The sequence below is a fragment of the Pangasianodon hypophthalmus genome, chromosome 10 (genome assembly GCF_027358585.1).
Source record: "Pangasianodon hypophthalmus isolate fPanHyp1 chromosome 10, fPanHyp1.pri, whole genome shotgun sequence".
Classification (NCBI taxonomy): domain Eukaryota; kingdom Metazoa; phylum Chordata; class Actinopteri; order Siluriformes; family Pangasiidae; genus Pangasianodon; species Pangasianodon hypophthalmus.
The window spans coordinates 14,054,049-14,079,237 of record NC_069719.1 but is presented as its reverse complement, the minus strand read 5'-3'; the positions used below and the strand labels follow the sequence as shown (position 1 = coordinate 14,079,237).

The 25,189-nt window shown below is 38.6% G+C and overlaps 1 protein-coding gene across 7 annotated transcripts; it reads right to left on the bottom strand.

Annotated features, from left to right (window-relative positions):
- Positions 1-1,607: 1,607 nt before the first annotated feature.
- On the bottom strand, positions 1,608-23,641 carry aspg (asparaginase homolog (S. cerevisiae)). Of its 7 annotated transcripts, XM_053237800.1 has the most exons (20): positions 23,176-23,641; positions 21,779-21,908; positions 18,877-18,912; positions 15,532-15,643; positions 14,115-14,240; positions 13,763-13,846; positions 13,015-13,141; positions 12,780-12,892; positions 11,235-11,420; positions 10,309-10,422; positions 9,914-10,033; positions 9,669-9,764; positions 8,049-8,212; positions 4,773-4,859; positions 4,242-4,341; positions 4,017-4,082; positions 3,828-3,851; positions 3,502-3,522; positions 3,210-3,269; positions 1,608-2,794 (listed from the first exon to the last, which is right to left on the bottom strand). In XM_053237800.1, exons 1-19 carry the CDS (start codon positions 23,444-23,446, stop codon positions 3,216-3,218), a joined length of 2,031 nt encoding a protein of 676 aa, XP_053093775.1. In that variant the 5' UTR covers positions 23,447-23,641; the 3' UTR covers positions 1,608-2,794; positions 3,210-3,215. The 7 variants fall into 7 exon arrangements, with proteins under 7 accessions (XP_053093775.1, XP_053093776.1, XP_053093777.1 ...); XM_053237801.1 differs by lacking the exon at positions 3,210-3,269 and having other exon boundaries at positions 23,176-23,640; XM_053237802.1 differs by lacking the exon at positions 3,828-3,851 and having other exon boundaries at positions 23,176-23,639.
- Between the last annotated feature and the right edge of the window lie 1,548 nt (positions 23,642-25,189).

Here is a 25,189-nt window from a genome sequence, read left to right as displayed (position 1 = left end):
TCCCCACTAATAGCAAATTGCCTCTAAAGGATGTGCGCCATGCAGTTAAAATAAACATTTCTAAGACCATTTTTATGCTTTCAGATCAAAATAAAATGTTTCTTAATAGTGAAACAATGCTCAATAATTTTTCTGGGTTTCTCTAATGTTATTGTTTAGTTTATTGTCCTTTCGGAAATTCTTTTTGTATCTGTGGCAACTCTTCAGTAATCAACATGATTTAAAACTTTTGGATTAAATGAAAGCTTTTAAAAGGTGATTTTAGTGATTTTTCCTGTCATCTTTTCATCACTTCTTTGCACACAAACACACCTGCCACCATGAACATCAACATGTGTGTATTATGTACACTCTATGGCCAAAGGTTTATGGACACCTGACCATCACACCCAGATTTATTCTCACTTTGCTGTTATAGTAACCATCCATGCTTCTGGGAAAGCTTTCCTCTAGATTTTGGGATGTTGCTGTGGGGATTTGCCCATTTAGCCTCAAGAGCATTAGTGAGAGCAGGCACTGATGTCAGGCGAGGAGGCCTGGGGTGCAGTCGGTGTTCCAGTTCATCCGAAAGGTGTTCACTGGGCTCTATGAAGGCCACTCGAGTTCTTCCACTTCGATCTTGGAAAACCATATCTCCATGGAGCTCGCTTTGTGCACAGGAGCATTGTCATGTTTAGGCCTCTTAGTTCCAGTGAGGATAAACTGTAATGCTACAGCATATAAAGACATCCTATACGATTTTGTGCTGCCAATATGCGGCAACAGTTTGGGGAAGAAGCACATATGGGGTGTGATGGTCAGGTGCAAACAAACTTTTGGTCACATAGTGTATATTACAAGTTATCAATATATATTTACATGTTTTTTTACAGCTATGCTTCCATAAAAATCAGAGAAGATGGCCTGGAATAATGGAACACACATTATAAGAAAGAAAAGAATATACGAATGAACATTCTTTCTCATCTGAGTAGATGAGACTCTTTCTCCTTAGGCTTTTACCTTGGGTACATTCATGACACTGCCTTTTGCCATAAATCGATCTACAAACTGCCATGTTTGTGTAAAACTGTGATAATTTAAATACTAAATGATTTGATATCTTTTGATCATTTTGCCACAAATTGTTCTACACAAGACAAAACAAAATTCATTACTAGCTGTACACAGATCTTTCAGACACTAGGGTATATGAATACATTAAAGAATTCTGTAGATAATTGTACATAGAAATTATATTTCCATGATGTCATCCTCATGGTATCTGTAAATTGTTTAAAACAAAAGAGTTGATGAATTCTAAGGAGGGGCAAGCAATTTGATAGAAGAATAACTGTAACTTACATTGCAATACAATGTCATCAACATGATTGACATTCATGTACAGCACTCATTCATTTTACATTTTCTGTGAAACTCCTTGAGTAGGCAAATGGCTTTACATAACAGCTAAATCAACAAGCTTGTACTTCAAGATGTACCACATTTTAAGACATGACACCTTTGTAATGTAATTTACTGTAAAAATGTATATTCATGAGAGAGAGAGCGAGAGAGAGAGACATTATTCAGCCATTAGCAACAATTAATAAGCGCAATGCAAACAATTAAGATGAAAATATTTTATTTCCATGTTTGTGCTTATCTAACATTAAGCATAGATTTACACAATACACATTCATATGATATGATTAAGATTAAGATTAATAATAATAATAATAATAATAATAATAATAATAATAATACACAGACTACTTTCCTATGAGGACAAAACAAGAACGTGTATCTTCTCAGCTTTCAGATATTACCTGAGTCATACTACATTTGTGTGTCTTTAAAACATTTTACACTGTATGTTGATGTGAATTGAAAAGTGACTAAATATTGCACAACACTTTTGTGGCAGTTCACATTAGCAGATGATAAATTAGCAAAAAGCCAAACCAATGTTGGCTAGTGTAAATCATAAGACTTTCTTTCCACTTCATGACATCCTAATGAGATGATAAGCAAACCTGATTACACAAGATATGGTTTAACAGCATATTTGAATTGGAATCGTTCCCAAACATGGGTTTCTCTATTCACAAACACGTTCTAAAATGTACAATACATATTGTATCCCTCCCTGGGAACTGAAACATCTTAGACAATAACACTTTATTACTTTCTAATACTGACATGACATCAGCTCTTCCAGCATTATTGCTCAGTAATATAAAACGGCATTCACTCATGATAACTAAACATACATACACTCACATTTGTGTGCTTAGTCCTGTACATGTACAGCTCAGAGGCAAAATAAATGGCTTATTTTCTAATTAAAATTGTTCAAATTGTAATGATGTAAGATCAAATTGGGTATTTTAAAAAGGCGGATTAAAGGAGGGTGGATATATTCTTATATCATATCATATCATATTCTTACTCACAATGTACACATACCTAATATCCTGTACATTTGCAGAGTAGTCAGTACTGTTTACTTATCCTCTAAGTGACCTAGGTGCTGTTATACTCTAATTAATCATGAGCAAAATTCACTATCTAAAGTCACCCAGGGTGGATGTTCCCCTGTCCAAGTCCTCTCAAAATTTCTTCCTCAAGCCATCATCTTACTGTTGCCGCGTTTGGTTTACTCATTCATAAAGTAAAGCTGATTTGTGAAAATATCTGCTGTAACAGCAATATACAAATAAACCAAATGAAAAACAACAAAGGCAAGGGTGCTGGTGGGATTGTCTTCTTAGGACTTCTGTGGACAAGCTGAAAAACTGATGACTTCACCATTCTGGAAAAGAAAGGCATAAATCATGAAGGTTTTGGCTTCTAAATATATATAAGAAATATATATTCCATAGAGAAGTAACATTAATATAGGGCCATTTTGCATTCTGGAAAGCACAAGTTACCTCCAAGTCATATCATTTAATTTGAACAGTGCAATGAGGCCTGCTCACTGTTGAAAAAATTACATCCTCATACCCTTTAATTGTCAACATCAATATAATGAGCAAATTAGCAGCAACTGGCAACGTCACAATTAAAAGAATGCAAGTGACAGACAGGCTGGAAAACGTGTCCAAATCATTTGGCTGAAACTTATGGTAAAGATTTTACCATAGAAAGATTTAGAAAACAGAAAGAGTTCATGCTAGCTGAGCATATTACAGCCTCAGTCATCTCAGTATGGCAAAATGACAAACCAGGCACTAAAAGTAGGAGTTGTTGGTGATCTGTTTCCCTCCAAAACTTTGCATGTTGAGCTATAAATACAAGCAAAAACCAGACTCTAAACATTTCTTCTATTTAAAACATAGTCACATTTTTGTCAAGACAAAGACAGTCTAAAGAGCTTTATTTGGCAGGCAAAGCAGAAAAAAAATCAGTGAGAATATATATATACATACAGGATAGTCTATATATTAGACATGTGATGCAAACAAAAAAAATTCTGATTGGTATAAGAAAGAAATCGAATAGGAAATTGAAATTTACCTCTTCAGTTTCATCAAAAACCTGCAAAGTAAATAGTTATTGAAATCTGGAAAAGACAATGAATGCAGAAAACAGCACATGCTACAAGACAGTAACATGACAACGCACAGTTGCTCATAGGACATAACAGACAAAAGGATGACATTTCACTCAGGTCAATGTAACTTTCTGAGCAGTGAAAGACTTTTGATTAATATCTTGTTATGCATTTCATGTAATCAGATGACTGCAGATGTTAATGTATGCAGTGCATTGCATACATTGTACACAAAGGTATTGTGTAAAGGTATTCAGAAATAAAATGGAATGGAAAAAGAAATGTTCACCTCAAAACCCTCATCTGTCTGATGCTGTGTAGTGCACAGCAGCAGCAAAAAGGAATAAATAAACAATCAAATTGCTTGTCATTACTGAACTTTGTTTTAATCTGTCTGAAATTGTCTGTGTAATTCAGATCAAGCTGTGGTGATTTCTGTGTGTGTGTGTGTGTGTGTGTGTGTTTGTGGAAGAATTACCTGAGCTCTGTACTGAGCAGCTCGTTGAAGAAACTGCACGGCTTCCTCATTGCTGAACTGCATGGCCTGAGAAAGATAGAGACTGGGTTATACTGAACATCTAGAGAGGTACACCTATACACTGATTTTTGTATTTTGTAGTTTGATGTATTTTATGCTGCACATACATATATATATATATATATATATAGATGAGTCATGAGAAGGGATGCTACTTATACTTACCACCTCTATGGCTATTTGCCCATTATAACTTGGCATCGTCAGATCAGCTCCAGCTAAGTGCCAAATCTCCAAGCCTTCCAAGTCTGCATTTGCTGCCAGGCTATGATACAAACAGACGCACACACACACACACACACACACACACACACACACACAAATACATGTTACTTTGTGTACTTTTTTTGACAAAATACAGATTACTGAAAAGTGCATACAACAGTCCTGTTAACTTGATGTACATCTTCATGATCTGTCATAAAGTAATGTTTGATAAAGCAGCCAAGAGAGAATAATAATTAGTGTGTTAGTCTGAATTTCTTGCCATTATATGGAAATGTTATATGGAGAAAATGTGAAATAAAAGTGTGTAGCTCATGTATTCATTTTAAAACTCAAATACCAGGCATATATGTGCTGTATGCATGTAATGTAGTTAGGGAACATTCTAAAACCTTGAGGAAGCCTTGAATGACTGGTCAAACCTGCGTGAATGCTACACAAGGGAGGAGTGGGGGTTAATGTCTGTGTCACCTGCAAAACTCAGTTCCAGCATCTTCCATTTCATCACGAGAAAAATGGGCTCCTGTTTTTTTCAGCAGCTTCACCACCTCTTTGTGTCTATGAGAGAAGATGAGAGAAGAAAAATATGAGACAGATGCACAGCTGTCGAAACCAGAACTGCTGAGATCTTGTTTTGCCTGTGATACAGCATCTTCATGATCCCCGCTGAAGTGTTCTGACATCAAGCATACAATTCCAAATTGAGAACCACTTCTGTCTGAAGCCAATCTAAAGTTCCATGGATACAATTGCATGCAATGGCACAAAGTCTAAGTAATGTATTAAGTAACCTCAACTTTGAAGGAAATATTTGTTTCTTTATTGGATCTGACACTTAACTATCTGATCTGAAACTAAACTAAGGAGAGTTTGTTTGATTATGTTTGATTAACCCTTGCTCTTAGCAACTGTTGGCACAAGAGTTTAGTAGCTGATACTACAACACAACGGTGACTGCAGGGTTGCAGACAGGCTGAGACAAGTTGAGACATCACACCACAAACAAACACACCACAGACGACATAAAAAATAAGAGATGGCTGTATCCCAGAGTGACAGCAGTTCAGTAAGATGGTCACAACACGGCAATGTAGAGCTGAAAGAAACAAGGGGCCAAAGCTGGTCTCATTATACAGAATGAAACCTGTGCTTCTCCAGACAGGCCTAAATTGAGCTTTAGCTTGGAAATATTCATGTTTCTCACATAATGACAGGTGTGGTCCACCACTAATCTATTTCAGGGCTACAGTTTGGCCCTACCCTGCTGTATATGTTTCCATGTAATTCAGTCACAAGGCTGTTGCATATCCAGTTAGTCCTCTACCAGGACTGGTAGTTACCTCTACCAGTCATAGTACCTGTCAGTCATGAAGAGAGTAGCAGGTAGGGCTGGTTTATGTAACACACCTTCTAGCATTCTCCTTTTCTCTTCCTTATAGCAACATGACACCTTGTGTTACTGTTGTATTGAATAAAAGCAAGAAGCAAAGCATCTTCAAATGAATCAATTTAAATATTTCTAAAGACCAAAATTGCCCCTGACTGCTGATCTTTCATGTTACAGCAACTCAGACTGCACTCCGATTGATGCAAATCTAAACCTTTGTGGTTGGTTAGAAACGAAAAAATAGTGACCTTGCCCAGGAAGAGGATGCAACAACCAACAGCGGTGTCTCTCCCAAAAAACAAAAAGCACACGTTAATCTAACAAAGAATGGCGATACTGCTTCCCCGAGATCTGAACCACTCCCTCAGGAATGGAAATGTGTCCGAGGTCTCAGAACACCACGAAAATATAATAGCGGGAGTAAAAATAAGCACCAGTGACTGACTGTCTCATGCTCACTCTAATTAAATGATAATTGTTGCAAGGCCTTTAAGGAGTCTCTCTAATTCCTGCACACGCATGCACACATACGTGCACACACACACACACTCACTCCCGCAGTGTACAACTGTAATTTAGTTACACCCCCTCCCTTCTACCTCCTTTAATGAGGTTGACATCTCATCCTGGTTTGTTTGTATGTAACGTCTCCGCAGAGAGAGATGTGGAGAGACTATTGATAGCCTGTGTAACATTGGAGAAATTGAAGAGGAAAGAAACTCTGTCCTAGTTTCTTGAGCCAAGCCATCATTTGGTGTGCTCAACAGACCGTACACTGATCATTAGGATTGTGTGCAATTAGGCCAGCTGTATGTCTAGCATTTATGTTTGAGGGAGTTTGTATTAGCAGCACACAGCGAGGTTGTGGTTCATGAAAAACAGACAGATGAACAGAACTGCAGCACCACAGAAGCAAGAGAGCCTCCAGCCTAATAGCCTTCACAAACTCTCCATCTGAATGCGTATCAGTGCCAAAAAGCAAGTCAGACATCCAACACAATCCTTTCTCTAACTATGTTGATTTCATTAATTCATGCATCATCAGTAGGCTCGTGGTGGATCCTGAGTCTATCCCAAGAACACTGGGCTTGAGTCAGGAACACACCTTGGCTGGGACACAAGTCTAGTGCAGTTATGTTCATGTGCTTGATTTTTTTAAACAAGATTACAAAGTAACAGAGATGTCAAATGAAGAGTAACTTTTGCATTGTGGAGTAAACACAGAACTTTAGCGGCATTTTAACTGGAAATACACTCGTTTACCAAACCAAAACTGTGGTCTGTAAAAAAACAAACAAACAAAAAAAAAACAAGCTGAAACGATGAGGGTTCTCTGACACTGTTCATAAGGTAATAAGGAAATATGGTATGTGATAACAGACCTGTAAAACAAGACACCCACGCACTCTCACCCACAAACTAAATAACTACGATTTCTTTCAGGAACCTTTGCGACAATGCATACTTTCAAATGCATACAGACATTCAGATAGACATCATGGCGAGACCTACAATCGTGCACACACACAAACCATTTACACGTCTACACACAAGCACATTTTATATAACATATACAGGCAGCTCAATAATTATTGTCACCCTTGGTAGAAACGGGTAAAAATGTTATGAAAAAATGTCTTTGTGATTAACTAGCTAATCGGAAAAATCCAACCTTTAACTGAACTAAAGCATAGCATACCAGCACTAAGTCCTGAAATGCTTGAAATGCTCAATACAGAATCTCTCCTGATCTTCCAGGCCCTGAGGTCTTCCCTTCTGAACTCTCCTTTTCAGCTCACCCTACAGGTTTTCAATGGAGTTTAGATCAGGGGTCTAGGATGGTCATGTAAAAATGACTCTCTGGTCACTGAAGTTTTAACTTCACCCAGTTAACAAAAGCAGCCAGATTTTCAGTTAAAATCTCCACAACATCACACACATCACATCACACATCACATGTACTCCACCATACACAACAGTGAGCATTTGTGTATTCTTTAATCTTCCCCATGTTGATGAACGTCTAAGGGACTTTGGCCTCTGTGTCATCTCATATTTATACCCTAGTGAAACACAAAGTCGTGGACAAACACAAAAGGGTGAACTTAAAATAAAATATAAATGGGAATCTGCTTCAGTTACATTCTGCTCATAATTTTTTTTAAGTTGTGACACATGATAAGGGATTTTCTTTATCTTCTTAGAATTAATTGAATTCAATTAAAGATTAATTTTCCCACATATTTTCAGTGTGAGACCTAATTAACCACTGACATTTTTCGTAAATTTTTTTTTTACCTATCTTGACCAAGAGTGCCAACAATGATGGAACTGAATGTACAGTATATTTACCATCTTACCTGAAACGAACAGCGTTTAGAAGAGGTGTGTTCCCAAAGCGATCTTTGGCATAGACGGTGGCTCCCTGGCTCAGTAAATACTGCACTAATTTGAGGTGACCCTCGCAGGCTGCGATATGGAGAGGAGTCCGGCCATCATAGTCTTCCATGCTCAAATTACCTCCCTGTAGAAAGAGCACTCAACCATTTCAAAAAAAATCACAAGCTCAAACTTTGGTATTATTATGACAAAACTAAGCAAATAAATCAGTGCCAATTGTGTTAGTTATGACAGGTTACATACAGTTGAGTGCAAAGTTAATCATACGTTCAAAAAAGTCAGCAAATCATAATGTAATGTGTGTTTTACAGATGTTTTATTCATTATTACAAGCAACAACAATGATCAAAAAAGTGTTAAAATATTAAAAGACAAACAATGAAATTATATTTCTGATAGTGATATAAATGTGGATTTTTATTCTAGATTTTATTTTTTATTCTTATTTAATTTTTTTTAACTCTTGTATTAACTCTTGACTGCATACATCAAACTGCTTAAGAGATTGAGCTTTTTTTAAATCATCATCAAGACCAAATCCACAAGAGCACAAGGATGAAGTATGAAAATTAATATTTTCAAAATTACCTGTGTTAGTGTTTAATTTCTAGTTTAATTTATAGCTTTAGGGTTATTTATGCCAAGGAGCAATGAATCTGTTCTGGTGGCTTGTGGTGGCCCAACACCTTACTAATCAATTTGTTTTTTTCCACTTTATTCATCTATACATGAAGTAGAAAACTAGATTTTATTACAAAGCATTCAGATATTTCAGTTCAGCCCTGAGGCAAAATTCAAAGTGCCACTCGTAGCCTTGATTGCTTATTCTAAAAAACATGGTGCTAAAGTCAATTGCACAAGTGTATGGATATGGAAAGCAAGGTTATCAGTGGCAGGTCTTTTCAAACATGGGTTGGCTGCCATCTCATCAGTGCATTAGGGGCCTTATCTCAAAATGACCTCTACCTAGACAAGACAGAAACACGTTTGGTTTCCCCTCTTCTGTTTAATCAAGGGTAGCATGATAGCAATGTTTTCTCTGAGAGATAACACGGCAGGTACGTTGCTTCTTGACACAAACTTACGCACACATATATACTGTATGTTCAACTACATAGATGGCTATTATCTATGGTGGGTGCATGGAATGGAAATGGATTTTGGGTACAAGGATACAGTCAGGAAAAGATAACGTATGTTCACATCAAACCAAACTCAAATACAAACCCAGCAAATTTAGTGCATGCCACTGCTAGGAACTCAGGAGTAAATTCACTTTTAGATCTACGTGGCACTTCAGAAAAATGTCGCCTTTGCGTGTGTGTGTTGGTCTAAAACAGGTGTGAAAACTGGTCTAAAAACAGGTCTCGGGAGTTGACTGAAGAAATGAGAGTGCTTAGAGGAAACGGTGACAGGGTAGAGCCATTCCATTCCAGACTGCAGTCTGAATGACTATTGTATCTGATGTGCTTGATAAACACAGTCTGAAACTCCATAAAGTAAAGATAAGCTCAGCTCAGAGATTGAGCTCAGAGATGAGCTCTTTGATACCAGGACAGAGAGTCTGGAGAAAGCCTTACCATCTCTTTAATTGCCTCCAGGGCCTCAATATCACCAATCTTAGCAGCAGCGCAGGCTAACGTCGGGGTCAGGGCATCACGGATAGCTTCCAGTTCCTGAAGACAGCAATGTTTACAACAGTCACAACTTTCATTGTCGTTTACCGTGCAAAACTAGAGAATGTGATCCTGAGGCACTGAATGTAAGGCTTAAATTTTCCAAGAATGAAATGTGTATTGAATCAAAACAAGCTCGGGTGCCACACCTCTTTGCAGCTGATGCTGAGGGATTTAGCAATGACTTGAATGAAGCGACTGTCACTGAGCGTCAGCTTGGCCCCCTCCAGGTGAGCAATCATCTCACCACGCAGATTTCGGCTCAACATCTGTATGCCAAAAAGGTCTGATGTATACAATACTGCATAAATGACTATAAAAGGATCCACATGAGAGGCTTCTGCCAGTCCACCTCTCACACACCTAAGACATTAATTAAACTGAAGCAGTCATAATTAACTGGCTCAGCAGCTCTTTTAAGAGTTGGAATAAAACTGTCATGGGGCTTGGTTTCCCTGAGGACTGTGCATTAGGTGTGATCCAACTTGTGAAGGCACTCTATTATGAATCTAAATATCAGGTTACAGTGTAAAGTCCAGAATACCTTCTTTTTCTCTTGTGTGACGAGGTCTTTCCTGGCCAGTACGTAGGAGAGTTTAGACAGAGCAGCTTCTGGAGTCATATCACCCCCAGGTACCAATCCAGCATCACTCAGGGCCTGAGAAAAGGGCATAGTGGAATTATAGACCAATTAAAAGAAATAATAATTTAAATTCTATTAAAGCAGCCAAGCTGGTTATAGGATGGTTTTAGCTGATTTAGGGCTTCATTAAAAGAGCTTAGAGTCATCAGGTGGATTTGAATAGCACTAATTCATTGTGAAAGACTAAAGCTTATAGATAGTCACATTAATAACTTACTAAACTGAACCAGACTACACATCAGTAGCAAACAAATATTCATTCTGTACACCTGTCTACTAGTAGTGTGCATGAACAAATGTACAAAACGGTATTCATTATACTTACCTTGTCCATTAGTTCACACATCTAGGAGCAAGCATTAATATTGTTGTTGTTTTTGTGGACATTAGCTGAAGCTAAAGCTGAAAACTAAAATTTTAAAAATACACCCCTCCCTACAGTGTTCCCTCCGAAACCATACCCAAAAACAACAGACTAAGCTATCACACCTGAATACTAGTGCAAGACACTGACCTTTCTGAATTAACAGGCATCATGATTAATAAGCATGTAGAGATGCCTTCCTGCCCTAATTAGTTGTGATGTTTGTGGACCACATCATTATTTTTTTTACTCCTGTTCAAAGAATATGGGGTGCAACAAATACTCGAGTTTCTCCGCTGAGCACATATTTTATTGAAGCTACCTGAGGAGGACTTCACCAAATATTTAATAAAGTGTTCTAGCTTCACCTTCTAATCACTGACTCTGCCGTTAAACAATCACTAAAATGTCTCTGCACGACATTGACACATACACACAGGATCATGTGCACCCACATACACACCTTTCCAGTGGCGTATGATGTGGTGACAGAGCCTCGGAGGCACTGGGTGCAGTTGACTATGATAACTCCTCTTTGAGTAGCTTTCCGGAACTCTTCCAGCAGGTCTGCGCGGTTATCGGGGGCATTACCGCTGCCATAGGTCTCCAGCACAATCCCCTCCATGGGTGGCTGTAGGAAGGCTCGAACCTGGCCAAACAAGTGATTGGGTATACTAATATTGGTCCTCTTGTTTATGTTCAAATCAAACAGGCAATTCATTAAGTTGTTAAGTTCAACTGTAGATACAATAACACAGACACTATATCAGATATGTTAAGCCTAATTACTGAAAAGCATGATCCAAAGATAAAGTGCTAGTTATCAGCAACGTCTCATGCCACCAAATGCACTGACGAATACTGTGAGCACAGCGTCTTAATTTTGCCCTCTGCTGTAAAGCGTCCCACAGGGAACGCCACAATCACTCCACCACACTGCCACACTTAAGAGCCTGTTTGGCCCAATAGTCCCAGAGAGAGAGGAATTAACGATGCTGGAGATTGAATTAAAATCTTGTCAACCCCCACTTCACTGTAGCACATCTGGAGTCTCTCCTAACCACCTGACCAGCCAAGGACAGCTATCACATGCACACTCCCTACCTGAGAGCTGCAGTTATATGTTACCCCTTAGCGCTGCAGAGTGCGAGAAGATTTTGCAATAAACTAACCCATCTGTAGTGGTATAGCATACAGAAGTAGAGACGTATTGCTTTCTCAAGTAAAATCAACTCCAAAAAGCACAAATCTGCACACACGAATCTGCACAAATACATAAATAAATAATAGCATACAAGTATAAATTATATATCCTGTATGTTCTATTGCTAAAACCATTAATGGAATTCATCATTTTCTACTGTACGATAACGATCCTGCTTAAATATTCTTAATATTTTAAAAAATCAGCAGTGTCTACAACATCCGTTTACCCTCATTTCAATAACAGCCCTGACTATGACCTATTCCTCTGTAGATAAAAGGAGAACTATCTACATGAACATGAGAAGGAATCATATAAAATCTACACCATATATGAGGAACCTGGAATAAAAATGCCCTAAGGCTATAAAAGCTGATAAAAAAGCTATCGATGCGTAGCGTGGCAAAAGAGCCAGATTGAGGTAGTAAATATGTGCTCCTTCCCCCCTCTCCACTCTTCATGAGAGCTGGAGTGAGAGTGTAAGCACGAATGCCAACTCCTCGCTCCTTTGTGAAGAATTAGACATGCCTCATAACTCTGTCTTATTACTTAGCTATCAACACTGGTCACAGGCAAGTGAATCTGTCACACCGCAAATCTCGCGCGCAGATATGTATACAATGGAACATGAGATTTTACAATGAAATTAGACAGAAATTATGCAGCTGTGTTGCAAAAGTCAGCTACAAAAACGCTGCACAAAAGCAGCCATGTATCTTCAATAATACTATTGTTTAAGGTCATCAAGAAGACATGCTTGTGCGACATCAACACTCAAGCCCATCCAATGGAACATCATCTTACAGTGTCAGCAGTGATCCCGGGGAATAAACGCAGGAGGCCCACGTTGCGGTTCATCTGTGTGTTGACCCTGAACTTTGCTGTTGTGTTTGCCCTCCACACCGTGTCCCAATTTACTGCAGAGAGGGAGGATAAAAACAATAATCGAGCAGAAAACTGAAGGCAGAGATCAAATGATCAGAAATCAAGTGACAACTGCTTTTCTATTTGAGAAGTTAAGTCAACCAGATCAAATTACTTTTGATATCAACTTCAGCGTTGGCTAATGGAGCCAGGTTGGGGGAGTTAAAGGCGTCAAAACTCCCAGCATCCACTTTGGTAACACGATTACCTCGGAACAGCTTATGATGGAAGTAGAGGCACACCTGTGTGGAAAGAATGGAAGAACCATTTCATTTCATTTCTGTCAATGCCTCCAACTAATTATATGTCATACCACAAATTTGGATCAGAGGACATGGCTTGGTTTATGGGGCGGGTGAGCTGTTATGCATGAATTTCTCAGGACTAGATTCAGAGCGACTTCTCTGCCACACTTTGCATCAGCAGATGAACTGATCAGACTTGTCGAACCGGTCGCATAGGGGTGGCTGTGACTCAATGTACACCAGTTGCTTTTAACAATAGAAATGACACACTGAGGAACTCCACATGAATAAGAAACAGCCACCACCACACATAAAGGTCAAAATGAACTTCTGTGATTTGTGCTTAGTACTTTAGTCCATTTACATTACACGCTAATGTTATTTTGGTACTACTACGTTAATAATATCAATCTTCATATTGGTAGAACGGCATGTATGTTCCTTAATTTTATTTGAAGAAAAAAAAGTCAGATATTAAATATATATTGAGCAAGGTTAATCATTTTTAAACATCTATACAAAATTTAACCTTTATGTTAAAGCCAACTTTACATAAAAAAGTGGCTTGATTGTCCAGCAGTGTCTTGCTTATGTAGAAGCGAAAGAGTCCTCGCTCACCTCAGGGATGACAAACTGTCCTGCTATCAGCAGCGCCCCCAACAGGTTGTCTCTGCCATCATTCCTCATTTCAAAGATTGGTACCTGCCAGACACAACAAGGTCACTGAGATCACATTAGTGAAAATGATGTACTTTACCATACAATAACATATTACTGTGAACAACAGAGTAGCTATAAAAACTCTCATCATCAAACTCAATGACAAATATTGTCTTTTCAAGCACTAGAAACAATAAGTATTTCCTTGTGAAATGTTATGCTTCCACCGATCAATGTGAAAAGCAAAGTAAAGTGTGTGTGTGTGTGTGTGTGTGTGTTTGTGTGTGTGTGTGAAAGACTAGCTGTGTACCTGAGAGCCGGTGAGGATGACAGGTTTTCCCAGGTGCTCACACATGAAGGACAGAGCTGAGGCAGTGTAGGCCATAGTGTCAGTACCATGCAGAATGACAAAGCCATCATATTTCTCATAATGTTTCTGAGGATAACATGGAGAAAAATTTTAATTTCAGCACCACTTAATTAAATAAGGGTAACAGAAAATAACTGGTACCTTCTGTCTAACTGCTTAAAAATCTCATTTATTAATCAGTTGTTTATCTTAAAGTATTTTATTCAGAAACTACTAATCATGATTCACCTTTTACTGTGAAAGTAACAGGAAAGGTTTGTAGCTGTGTGAGGAATGCATCGATGGGTCCTGGGAGTTTTAGAAGATTGTGAAGGGCAAAATGTGTTTGGGTAGACATTCACAGCGCACCTCAGGCATGGGTTCGACTTAAGCCACACTTGTACACAAAGTCACTGAGGTGTAACTTTGAGTTATAACTAGAGGAGCATTTTGGGACTTACTGATGTAACAGGTGAAAATTAGGATTTCGTAAATCATTCTGTTCATAATATCCTGACATTTCCATTGCACATCCAATGATTTTACTTCTCTCCTTTAGCTCATCTTTCTTCTGAAAGGAGTGTGTGTATACTGTACAGCAGGGGTTGTTAACTGGCAGATCATAATCTGGATGTGGAGCCAGGAACGTATTTCAGCAACCCAACAAAATGCATGGAAAAATACTTGGTAGCAGAGTATGAAAAAAACTAGCCGTAGTTCACCAACTCTAGTTTCCTAAACGTGAACCAGCTCAGCTATTGTAGCAGATCCTCTGGTGAGATTTATCCCTTCACATATATTTATGTGAATAATTAAGCTGAAGGCAGTTCATCAGAACAGAGACTAGCTACAGGGCTAGACACATTAGGTAAGAAAGGGAAGAGTTTTTAACTGGCTTTCCTAGATTTTTCATTTTAGTTACTTCCTCCTGTCTGATTGGAGCAAACTGAAGACATGATTTTTTTAAAGAAATGTGTTGGATATGAAAATAGAATATTTAAAAACTAATGGATAAAGGACTAAATGTTTATTCTCCCCACATCAAATTCAAAACAGATATGTCATTTCTTCAAAGCCTAAAGTCTTATTTACAGGCATGAACTAATCAATAATTGTTAAGCAATAAAGGGTAACTGTTGTCACTGACGTGATAGTTCCTTAACCGGACCTTTGCAAGCAAAAGATTTTATATAAGGGGACCATTTGTTTCTCTATATACCTATGCTTTATAAGTTCTTAACTATGTACAGCACTCTGGTCAATATTTGTTAAAAATAAAATATACCTATTTATTTACAAATTTGGTTGAATACTGCTGCTGTAAGGTGTGTACTGTAGATGTACTGACACTGATTGTACTTTGCAGAATAAAAAGTACCTCAATGTCTTTTCCAATAGTGGCCCAGTCATCAGTTGTCATGTTGCAGGAATCCAGCAGCGGAGAATACTCTATAACAGTATACACTATTCTTTTGTTCTGTTTGGACAGGCTGTATTGAAACAGAGAAAAACACAAAATGAGACCATTTTGAGATTACAAAACCATGTTCACTCACAGTGAATAACAGGCTTGGCAAAGCAGCACACTTTAACCAGAGCAAATAGTTTATGTGAGCAAAGCTTAACAAGCTCAGTTAAGAGCCAATTAAAAAGGCTCAATTTACAAAAACGCTTTGATAACGATTCTCATACTCTTTTCTTTGTTCATATAAAGTAGCTCTTTAGAAAAACCACAAGAGTTGGCCCAAGTTCAGTTTTTCTACACGAGTATAAGAGAGGAAAGGACTAAAAAGGGTGTGGCTTGAGGGCACATTGTGAACGTGCAGCCAAATAAATTGATTTCAGAGGCCTTCTGCTTAATCAGCAGGGAGCCTCAAAATTCTTCAAAGGACTTATTTGGGTGTGTGCGTAAAGTAGCACAGATAAGCAAACATTCAAATGTAGATAGGCAAGTGTTTGTTGGGGTAGCTAAGGGGCATACTACTCCTCATAATGGGGTGTATTCATCTTAGCATGACCCCCTGTCCTAATTAAAAGGGGGTACATCACCCTAAACCCCGCATTTATATTAATGTAGCCCGTAAGTGGTGTTAGATTGATCGAGGCATGTTTGAGTGCACAGATGAGCTGTCAGAGGAGTGTGGCTGTCTATAGCTTGATGAACAGACTCTTCTTAATCTCTCCTTTTCAAAAGTACCCCTCACCCCAATGACACCCCATCTTCTAATACAGACACGGAGAGGGGCGCAGCTAAAGTCTTGCTCAGCAGCTCAATGGAACAGCAGGGGAGGGAGGTAACACACACACACACACACACACACACATATAAACACACACACACTCCTCCCAACCTTCCTTCTTTTTCCAACAGCTCTCAGATGAGCCAAGGCTCAGTTAGTGCTTTAATTAGCCTCCGCTCACAAGAGCAGCCCCAAATGTATGGTGTTGACATTCCTAAAGGATGGATGCTGCAGGAAACACAGAGTGTATTAAAACTGCCAATTATTCATTTAGCTAACAATGTTGGCAAGGGTCCTGTGGGGGGGTGAAATTAACATTTTTCAAGCTGAGCCAGAGGCAGGAAATTTGCACAAGATGAAACGAGTGATGAAAAAATAAAGACAACAGACAGAACATTGAGATATACATTTTTCCTTGAGCATTGTTCACCGTTAATAACGTATTATCTTTTTATACTGTGTATGTACTGTATATGCATATTCATTCTGAATAGTATCATGTTTGTTTAGGTTTGAAAACTGCAAATGCTGTTACATTAACTCTACATTACTTTTTATTCTCTATAGCATATACACAGCCGCAGACTGCATATAATCTTGGGATATAAGCACAGGCTAGTCATTAGTGTTGAATTCCACAATGGCCACTTGAAAGGCAGCACATGGTAATCAAATGACAACAGCGGGAGCAGAGCAATGCTGCATTTAGCAAAGCCACCAAAACTGAGGATGGGATTAAGCCCTCGACGTCTTCCCTCCATGTTCTAGATATTAGCCATTTACATAACTGCAAGCACCATATAAGAAGGTGGGAATACAGCTCATAATATTAATAATGCTAAAAAATCATACACAAACAAACTGATAATATGAAAACTGACACAAACATGCGCTTATATGTTAAGACACAACAGACAATGAGTATTCAAGAGTGCAACAGTTACTGCTGCAAACAAAATATACCACTGAAAGAATGTAAAATCATGCAAATATAGTGAAATACACTCTCAGCAAAAAAAAAAGTACTAAACTGTAACTGTCTATGTTGCTGGGGAGGTACGCTTATCTTTAGTAATGTAGATAATAGCGTACATTTGAAAAAGATTTAAGATCCATTACTGTAATTACCTTTTAAAGTAAAGCTATAACCACACACCATATACACTTTTCAGGGTAAAAGACAGATACTAAACAAACAAATGGTGTACGCTTGAGGGTACCACTCCAGTGACAAGGAAGGTTACAGTTTAGTACGCTTTTTTTCTGAGAGTGCTGTGATTAATCCTTTATTGTTTTTGATATTTTATTATCTGATACATAACCCATAACATAATGTCCACTTGATTTAATTACACACATCCAAAACGTTAAGTGGGAAGAGGGGAGCTGATAGTCATATCAAATGGCCTTGTAGCTTCAGTGACTGTGTGTGTGCGTGTGTGTGTGTGTGTGTGTGTGTGTGTGTGTGTACGTGAGCCTATATACGACCGAACCGCCACATCTCTGTATGCTTGGAGATTAGGCATGCCGTGACACCCCACTAGTTCAATCTCTGTCCAACCCTGGGAGAAGACTCAAAGCTTTGGGGAATATGGCAAGTATCTGGCCCCCATGTGGTCTCCTGATATCAGACACCGCACCAATCAGCCCAGCAAGACTCCATGCAAACACAGAGAGATCAAACATGCTTAGGACACAGCTCAGACTGCAGCTCTGTGCTATCCGCCAGCACAGGCCATCTCCGGCAGACCCCCTGATGCTGAAGCACATGGCGTGATTTTTGAAGCTTAACTTGAGCTACAGCTGTACACAAATCAGCCTGATGTCACTGAGGTGTGAGATTTAGTTATAAGATGAGGAACCGCAAGGGTCCTCTTGCTGTTACAGCTGAAACTAAGGATTACTCAAGGCATATTGTGACAGATTATGTAATCTCCTCTCTACCATCTTGATTCTCTACCACATGCCGCCATTTCTACAGGTAGCACATTGATCTGAAACAGACCATAACTTATGTTGTTTCATATATTGCCATTACCAGTTGTGATGAAATCCATATCAAATATTTATTATCACTACCGAATGATTTGTTATTTAAGGTTAATGAACTAAAGCGTAATAACACACTGTTGTGTGAGTACATCAAAATGCATATTATCTCACTGTTTCAGGACAAATAACATGTAGACAGCTAAATTTTAAAAAATAAGGAAATCCTGAAACTTTTTAAACAGCTAAAATTTGAAAGAATGCTTATAGACGTGTTGATAATGAATAGTTATAAGACACAACACTTTTGCTAAGCAACATCACTGAAGCCAGACGCCTTATATAACCATTCCAGCAGTCCATACTCCATTTTCTCCTGAAACAGACACTGAGCAAATCAAGCTAATTCATATACACACATGCACACACACAAGCACACAGACTGCAAAAGGATAAACACTATGCTACCAGTACCAGTACCAGTACTACAGGACCTTTGAGATAGTTCATCAGCATGGTGAGTTGGCATCCTGTCAAAACAACACATACAGGTTTAGACTGAGGTCCTAAAGAAGACTTTTGGGAAGTAAGTAAGGTGAAATACACAAACTTAAGTACACAGCGCCCTCTGTTGGCCTTAAAAGACAATGACACTTAAACCTAAAGTTCTGCAGATCCAGTCTGAAATGTCACATTTGCTGTCACTTTTTGGTGAGCCTCTAACATAAACATTACAGCCTGAAATACAGTACACTACACCAACGGCTCAAATCCTCACCTTTTGTGTACTGTAATTACAGTGCTACTAGCTTCACAATAGCAACACTCCATGAATTTATTGTCTAAGATTCTTATACACTTTACCTGGATATTATACAGTGGATATAAAAAGTCTACAAACTCCTTTAAAAAAAATTTAAATTACAGATGTATGTGATGTAAAATAAATAAATAAATAAATAAATAAATAAACCAAAATAAATCATATCATCATGTTTTCCACTTCTTAGATCTTTTCTAGGATGAAAAAAAGTCAAAAGAAAAAACTTACAATAGCCTGGTTGCGTAAGTGTGTACACCCCTTAACTTATTCTTTGTTAAAGCACCTTTTGCTTGTAATACAGCACTCCTTTTGGCTACGAATCTATCAACCTAACACATGAGTCTTTTTGGCTAAGAATCTATCAACCTAACATGTTGATTTGGCTATTTTATTACACTCTTCCTTGCAAAAATGCTCCAGATCTATCAAATTGTGAGGGGAACTCCCGTGCACAGCCCTCTTCATGTCACTTCTCAGGTTTTCAGTAGGATTTAGATCTGGGCTCTGACTGGGCCATTCCAAAACATTAATCTTCTTCTTCTGAAGCCATTCCTTTGCTGACTTGGATTTATCTTGCTGGAAGGTAAATTTTTTCCTCCTCTTCACCTGTCCAACAGAGGCCTGCAGGTTTTGTGGCATCATAGATTCATATTATTCCCTCAATCTTGAGTACAGCCCCAGTCCCCATCAGTACAATCTCCATCAGCACAGAGATTGTTGTCACATTCAGGGGGTGATCCGAACTTGGCAGATATTCCTGCAGCTCCTTTACTGTTGCTGTAGGATAATTTTGAACATCAGTTTGAATGTAATTGATTAATTCTGGGCACAGTTATAATCCCCCTAGTATGCACATTTGTGCAACCCAGTTTTTCTTTTACTAAAATATTTGTTTTTCACTTACATTTTGTTGGTTGCTATATCACATTAAATGTGGAAAAAGATCTGAAATGATTTATTATTACATCATATATATATTTCAGACAGTGAGTGGCACCAAAAGTGGCTGGTTAAATATAATTAATTTACTAAGTGAATCAGTACAATTTGGCTCTCTGCAGTGACTGTGAAACAAAATATACATTGAGAAGTGTGTCTCCATGTTATGAATGGGTTATAACAAGTCCTGTATAATATATAATATAATTATAATATAAAAATACATTATATTATTATATAAAAATATAATTAGTGGGCCAACCTGCCGACTAGTGAGTCAACTAGTGAGTTTTGCACATCTACCTTTTCTAAGGTTACTCATCCTCCAATTTAATAGGAACACCTGTACACCTAATCATTTATGTAGTTTTCCAATCATTAATGTGGCAGCAGCGCAATGCATAAAATCATGAAGATACAGGTCAAGCGCTTCAGTTAATGTTCACATCAGACATCAGAATGTGGAAAAATGTGATCTTTGTGACTTTAACCATGGCATGGTTGTTGGTACCAGATGAGCTGGTTTGAACATTTCAGAAACTGCTGATCTCCTGGGATTTTCACACACAACAGTCTCTGAAGTTTACACAGAATGGTGCGAAAAAACAAAAACATCCCGTGAGAGGAGGGTCTGCAGGCTGAAACACCTTGTTGATGAGAAAGATCAGAGGAGAATGGCCAGACTGGTTTGAGCTGACAGGAAGTCCATAGTAACTCAAATATGCACTCTCTACAACAGATGAGCAGAAGAGCATCTCAGCATGCACAAAACATCGAACCTTGAGGTGGATGGGCTACAACAGCAGAAGATCATGTCAGGTTCCACTTCTGTCAGCCAAGAACAAGAATCTGAGGCTATCATGGGCACAGACTCACCCAAACTGGACAGTTGAAGACTGAAAAAAGACCACGTGATTTTTTTTTTCCTAATCTTCAACTGTCCAGTTTCTGTGAGTGACCAAAAATAAAAGAATGTACAGGCAGAAGGAAGGCTTGTATTTAGCTTGTAATTAGATACTCTGTCTCAAAAAGCACAGACTGTTCTTTTGTTTCAATTTAGATACTTCAAAAGCTCACCAGGGCCATAATATAATCATTGTTCTGGGACAAGGATGACAGCTTCCATTAAATAACACGTTTATTTATTTATTTAACTGAGGAATATCCATGTTAATGATTAGCTATAAGATGTCCACACCTGTAGGCGTGTCACAATGATGAAATTTGGGCTGACAATTACTGCAGTTGATGTTTTATTTGTCTCGTTTGTTGTTTTTATCACACATTTACTATTTCAGCGAAACCAAAGAGACAAGTCAAAGTTCACCTCCATAAAGTAACAACTTTCTCCTTCAGTAACCTGGCTTTTCCGCCGGGTAAAATTTATTCGTGTTTGGTCTGACCAAGAAAGCAGAAAAGTCTTCAGGTGTCTCCCATGTTGCTGTTACAAGGGATCAAATATCATAAATGTCATACTTGTTGACACCTCTGCAAATAATCCAAATCAAACAATTGCAATTGTGTGATTATGTAATAATTGTGGAAGTCTTACATACAGTACATCTCTAAGAAACGTTTCTCTAAACCATGCTGACAGTGTGTATGTGTGTGTGCGCATGTGTGCCTATACTTACGGCAGCACCAGTGTGTTCTCAGGAGGATCGTAGTACTCATAGAGTCTGGTTTGCTGAGCATATTGCTCGTCATGCAGGATGGGAAGTTTGCGTAGAGCTTTAACCAGGGCATTGGGTTCCGGACACAGCACTGTAACAGAGACGACAAGAGGACAAGTACTTGTACCATAATAATGCACACTAACTTCAAATCTTTGGTCAACTCACAATTTTCCAAAACATGTCTTCTGTGTAACACAACTTTAATAAACTAGCTAAACATCTTGTGGTTGGCTTGTAAGTTCACCATGCTAACATCTATTGCAATTATAGTACAGGACATCTGTTGCTTTTTGCACGCACATTTCACCATCACTATTTGGCATTCATTACCAGTAATTACTTGTTGGTCACAAGAATCCAGTGTAAAACTGTAGATGCAAATGTTCTTGCTTGAGGCAAGGGGGAGAATTTATATTTATGTGAATGCTCCCCAAATCGTTCCTTTAAACATGACACAGCGAAAGCAGTTAGTCGCTTCCATTGGTGTGACCGGTGTGTATGGAGCTTTCAGTTGCGGCCGGTTGGGAATGTAACCTGAGACAACTTTGGACAAGCTATAGAGAGTCTAAATATACAACAGGATGTGAAAGGGCTGGCAGCTTTTGCCCACAACATAACCTTGGACTTACAAACAGGACCTCTGGTCAATAATTAATTAATTATGTCATATAAACTGACATTTAATAATGATGTTAATCTCAGCAACTAGACTTGTGGTCTACATGTTGCCAAGGCTTCAAAAAGATTTAGCAATTAGATGTTAGATGTAAATACAAGATCATGCAGGAGTTAATTTTTTTTATTTTTTATTTATTTTATTATTTTTTTAACTGATGTCTATCTTTGACCTGGGAGTTCATTTTGATTTTGACTGTAAGCCAAGCAGCTAAAAAAAACACAAGGGGGGGATGTGGCACAGCAGGATATGATGATTGGTATGTTTAACAGCAGACATTTACATATGCAGCTGCACTCTAGGCTTTGGGTATGCAAGTCACTGGCTGGGAAAAATGAAGCCCTAGCTGTGTTTGAAGGAAGATAAAGTGTTAGCTTAAGCTAGGCATGACTGATCATGATGACGACCATGCAACTTCGAAAAGGATGTAGTCATTTCCTGTGAAGTGCGTGCACTGACAAATGAAAAGCAAAACATGTGCGCGTGCACGCAATTACAGAGCATTACCAATCTACAGGTACTTCCATCCCCTCAGTCTTCACGTGTGTCTTTACAGGGAATGAATGAATGAATGAATGAATGAATGAATAAATAAATAAATAAATAAATAAAATCACCTCTAACAGCGTGCGTGGTTATTGAAGAGAAAACGCAAAGCACTGTGGGTGAGTGGCTTTACCGTCATTGTGGTACATCATTCCTATTGTCCCTCCGGTGTTGATAACCAGCACGCGCGCCTCAGCGCTCGGACTCACATCCACAGAGTCCACGCTTTGACCCGCTGATATTCTTCTCCTCCGAGAGGCTCCCATCCTGTACAGAGACGACTGCGACTGAAACGCGTCCGACTGGTCGAGCTGGGATAAAGTGGTGTGGGATAGAGCCCGTGCCAGTGAAGTCATGTCTCCTGAAGAAGGGAGACCTGAGCTTGATCTCGTACACTCCGCCATAGCTACTGCTCTGCCTGCGGTTACAGCAGTCAAGCTCTTAAAGGCACAGCAGTCTATGGAAGGCCATTGGGCTCATGCTACTACATTCTAATACACACATGTATAAAGATATCACTGAAAATGTTCTCTCTCTCTTTCTCTCTCTCTCTCTCTCTGTCTGTCTGTCTCTCTGTCTTTCTATCTCGCTGTCTGTCTCTCTCTGTGTCTGTCTGTCTCTCTCTCTCTGTCTGTCTGTCTCTCTCTCTCTCTCTCTGTCTGTCTTTCTGTCTTTCTCTGTCTCTGTCTGTCTGTCTCCCTCTCTGTCTCACTGTCCGTATGTCTCTCTCTCTCACTCTGTCTCTCTCTGTCTCTCTCTGTCTGTCTGTCTCTCGCTCTGTCTCTGTCTGTCTGTCTGTCTGTCTCTGTCTCTCTCTCTGTCTGTCTGTCTGTCTCTCTCTCTCTGTCTCTTTCTGTCTGTCTCTTTCTGTCTGTCTCTTTCTCTGTCTGTCTGTCTGTCTCTCTCTGTCTCTCTCTCGCTCTCTCACTCTACTGTCTGCCTGTCTTTCTCTCTCTCTCTCTCTCTCTCTCTCTCTACTATCTCTCTCTCTCTCTCTCTCTCTCTCTCTCTCTCTGCTTTAGCCTCCCATCCACACAGCAGTTTTGGGTCACTTTGGGTAAAAGTGGAGAACTTTTAAAACTCCATTTTCACTGTTTTCATGTGAATAAAAAAAAGAAACACTGATGTCACAGTGTCAGTGTATTATTACACCCTCGTGTAGAAGCGCCAGAATATGATACACCATGTAGCATTCCTGAATCGTCTGCTCCGGTTGTACAAACCATACTGTGAAAGGAAATTTTAGATATGACCCAGGCAAACCCGTAATATTCAAGTGTAACCTTAAGCAGTACTTCCACCTGATTGTCAGTCAACACATGAGTCTTTGTTTGTTATTTTCTTTTGGCTCACCATAATGCTGACCAGGATACTGGTTCCTGAAGATGAATGAGTTAACTTTTGTCCATGTTGTTTTTTGTTGTTGTTGTTTTTCTTTTGGCATTTCAGCTTCTCTACCACTCAGTATGCATGCTCTTAAAATCGAGGCATTTGAAATAACGGTTTAATTGACTGGCGTGCTAATTTGAGCATTTTCACATCATTTCACATTTTTGTGAGGATTGAGATATTTTCAGAAATATTGTTTGTGTGGATCAGAATGTTATTATTATTATTATTATTATTATTATTATTATTATTATTATTGTGTCCTGGTGATTGAGTGAAAAAACTGTAAAGCAAATTTTATTATTAATATGCACATCTGCCTTGATTTGAAGTCTCTCATTGGTTGACAGAATAAAAACTTTCTGAAATTTTTTTTATTATTATCCCCCAAAAGACATGCCTTTTTGTAAAGATCCCAAAGGCTTTCCATAGTTGTCTCACAGCTACAGATCAGTTTTATTTTGCATTATGCTGGCAGTAAAAAAAAAAAAAAAAAAAAAGTAATACAATTTAAAAATGCTTTATTTATTTTAGTCATGCCTCTGAAGTCTTTGGGCATATGTTTTGTTCTGTTCTCTGAATTCTAATTCTAATAAAATAAAGTTTTTCAGCTCTTGCATGGTCCAGAAGAAAATAAAACAGCTCTGTTACCCCATTTCGAAAAGTACGTACTGTGTTCATTTTTTATGATCCTGCTGATTATCCTGTCATCTGTACTAAGTGGTAAATATTTAAACTTGTTAGTCATTGACAGTAAG

Excerpts from the sequence above, each read along its gene's own strand:
- aspg (XM_053237800.1), bottom strand. The coding sequence starts at position 23,446 with ATGGCGGAGTGTACGAGATCAAGCTCAGGTCTCCCTTCTTCAGGAGAC. Across the intron at positions 4,342-4,772 it reads GCTGGAACTGAGTTTTGCAG|CCTGGCAGCAAATGCAGACT; the intron begins GTGACACAGACA and ends TTTGTATCATAG. Across the intron at positions 3,852-4,016 it reads CTGCTCAGTACAGAGCTCAG|CATCAGACAGATGAGGGTTT; the intron begins GTAATTCTTCCA and ends TGCACTACACAG.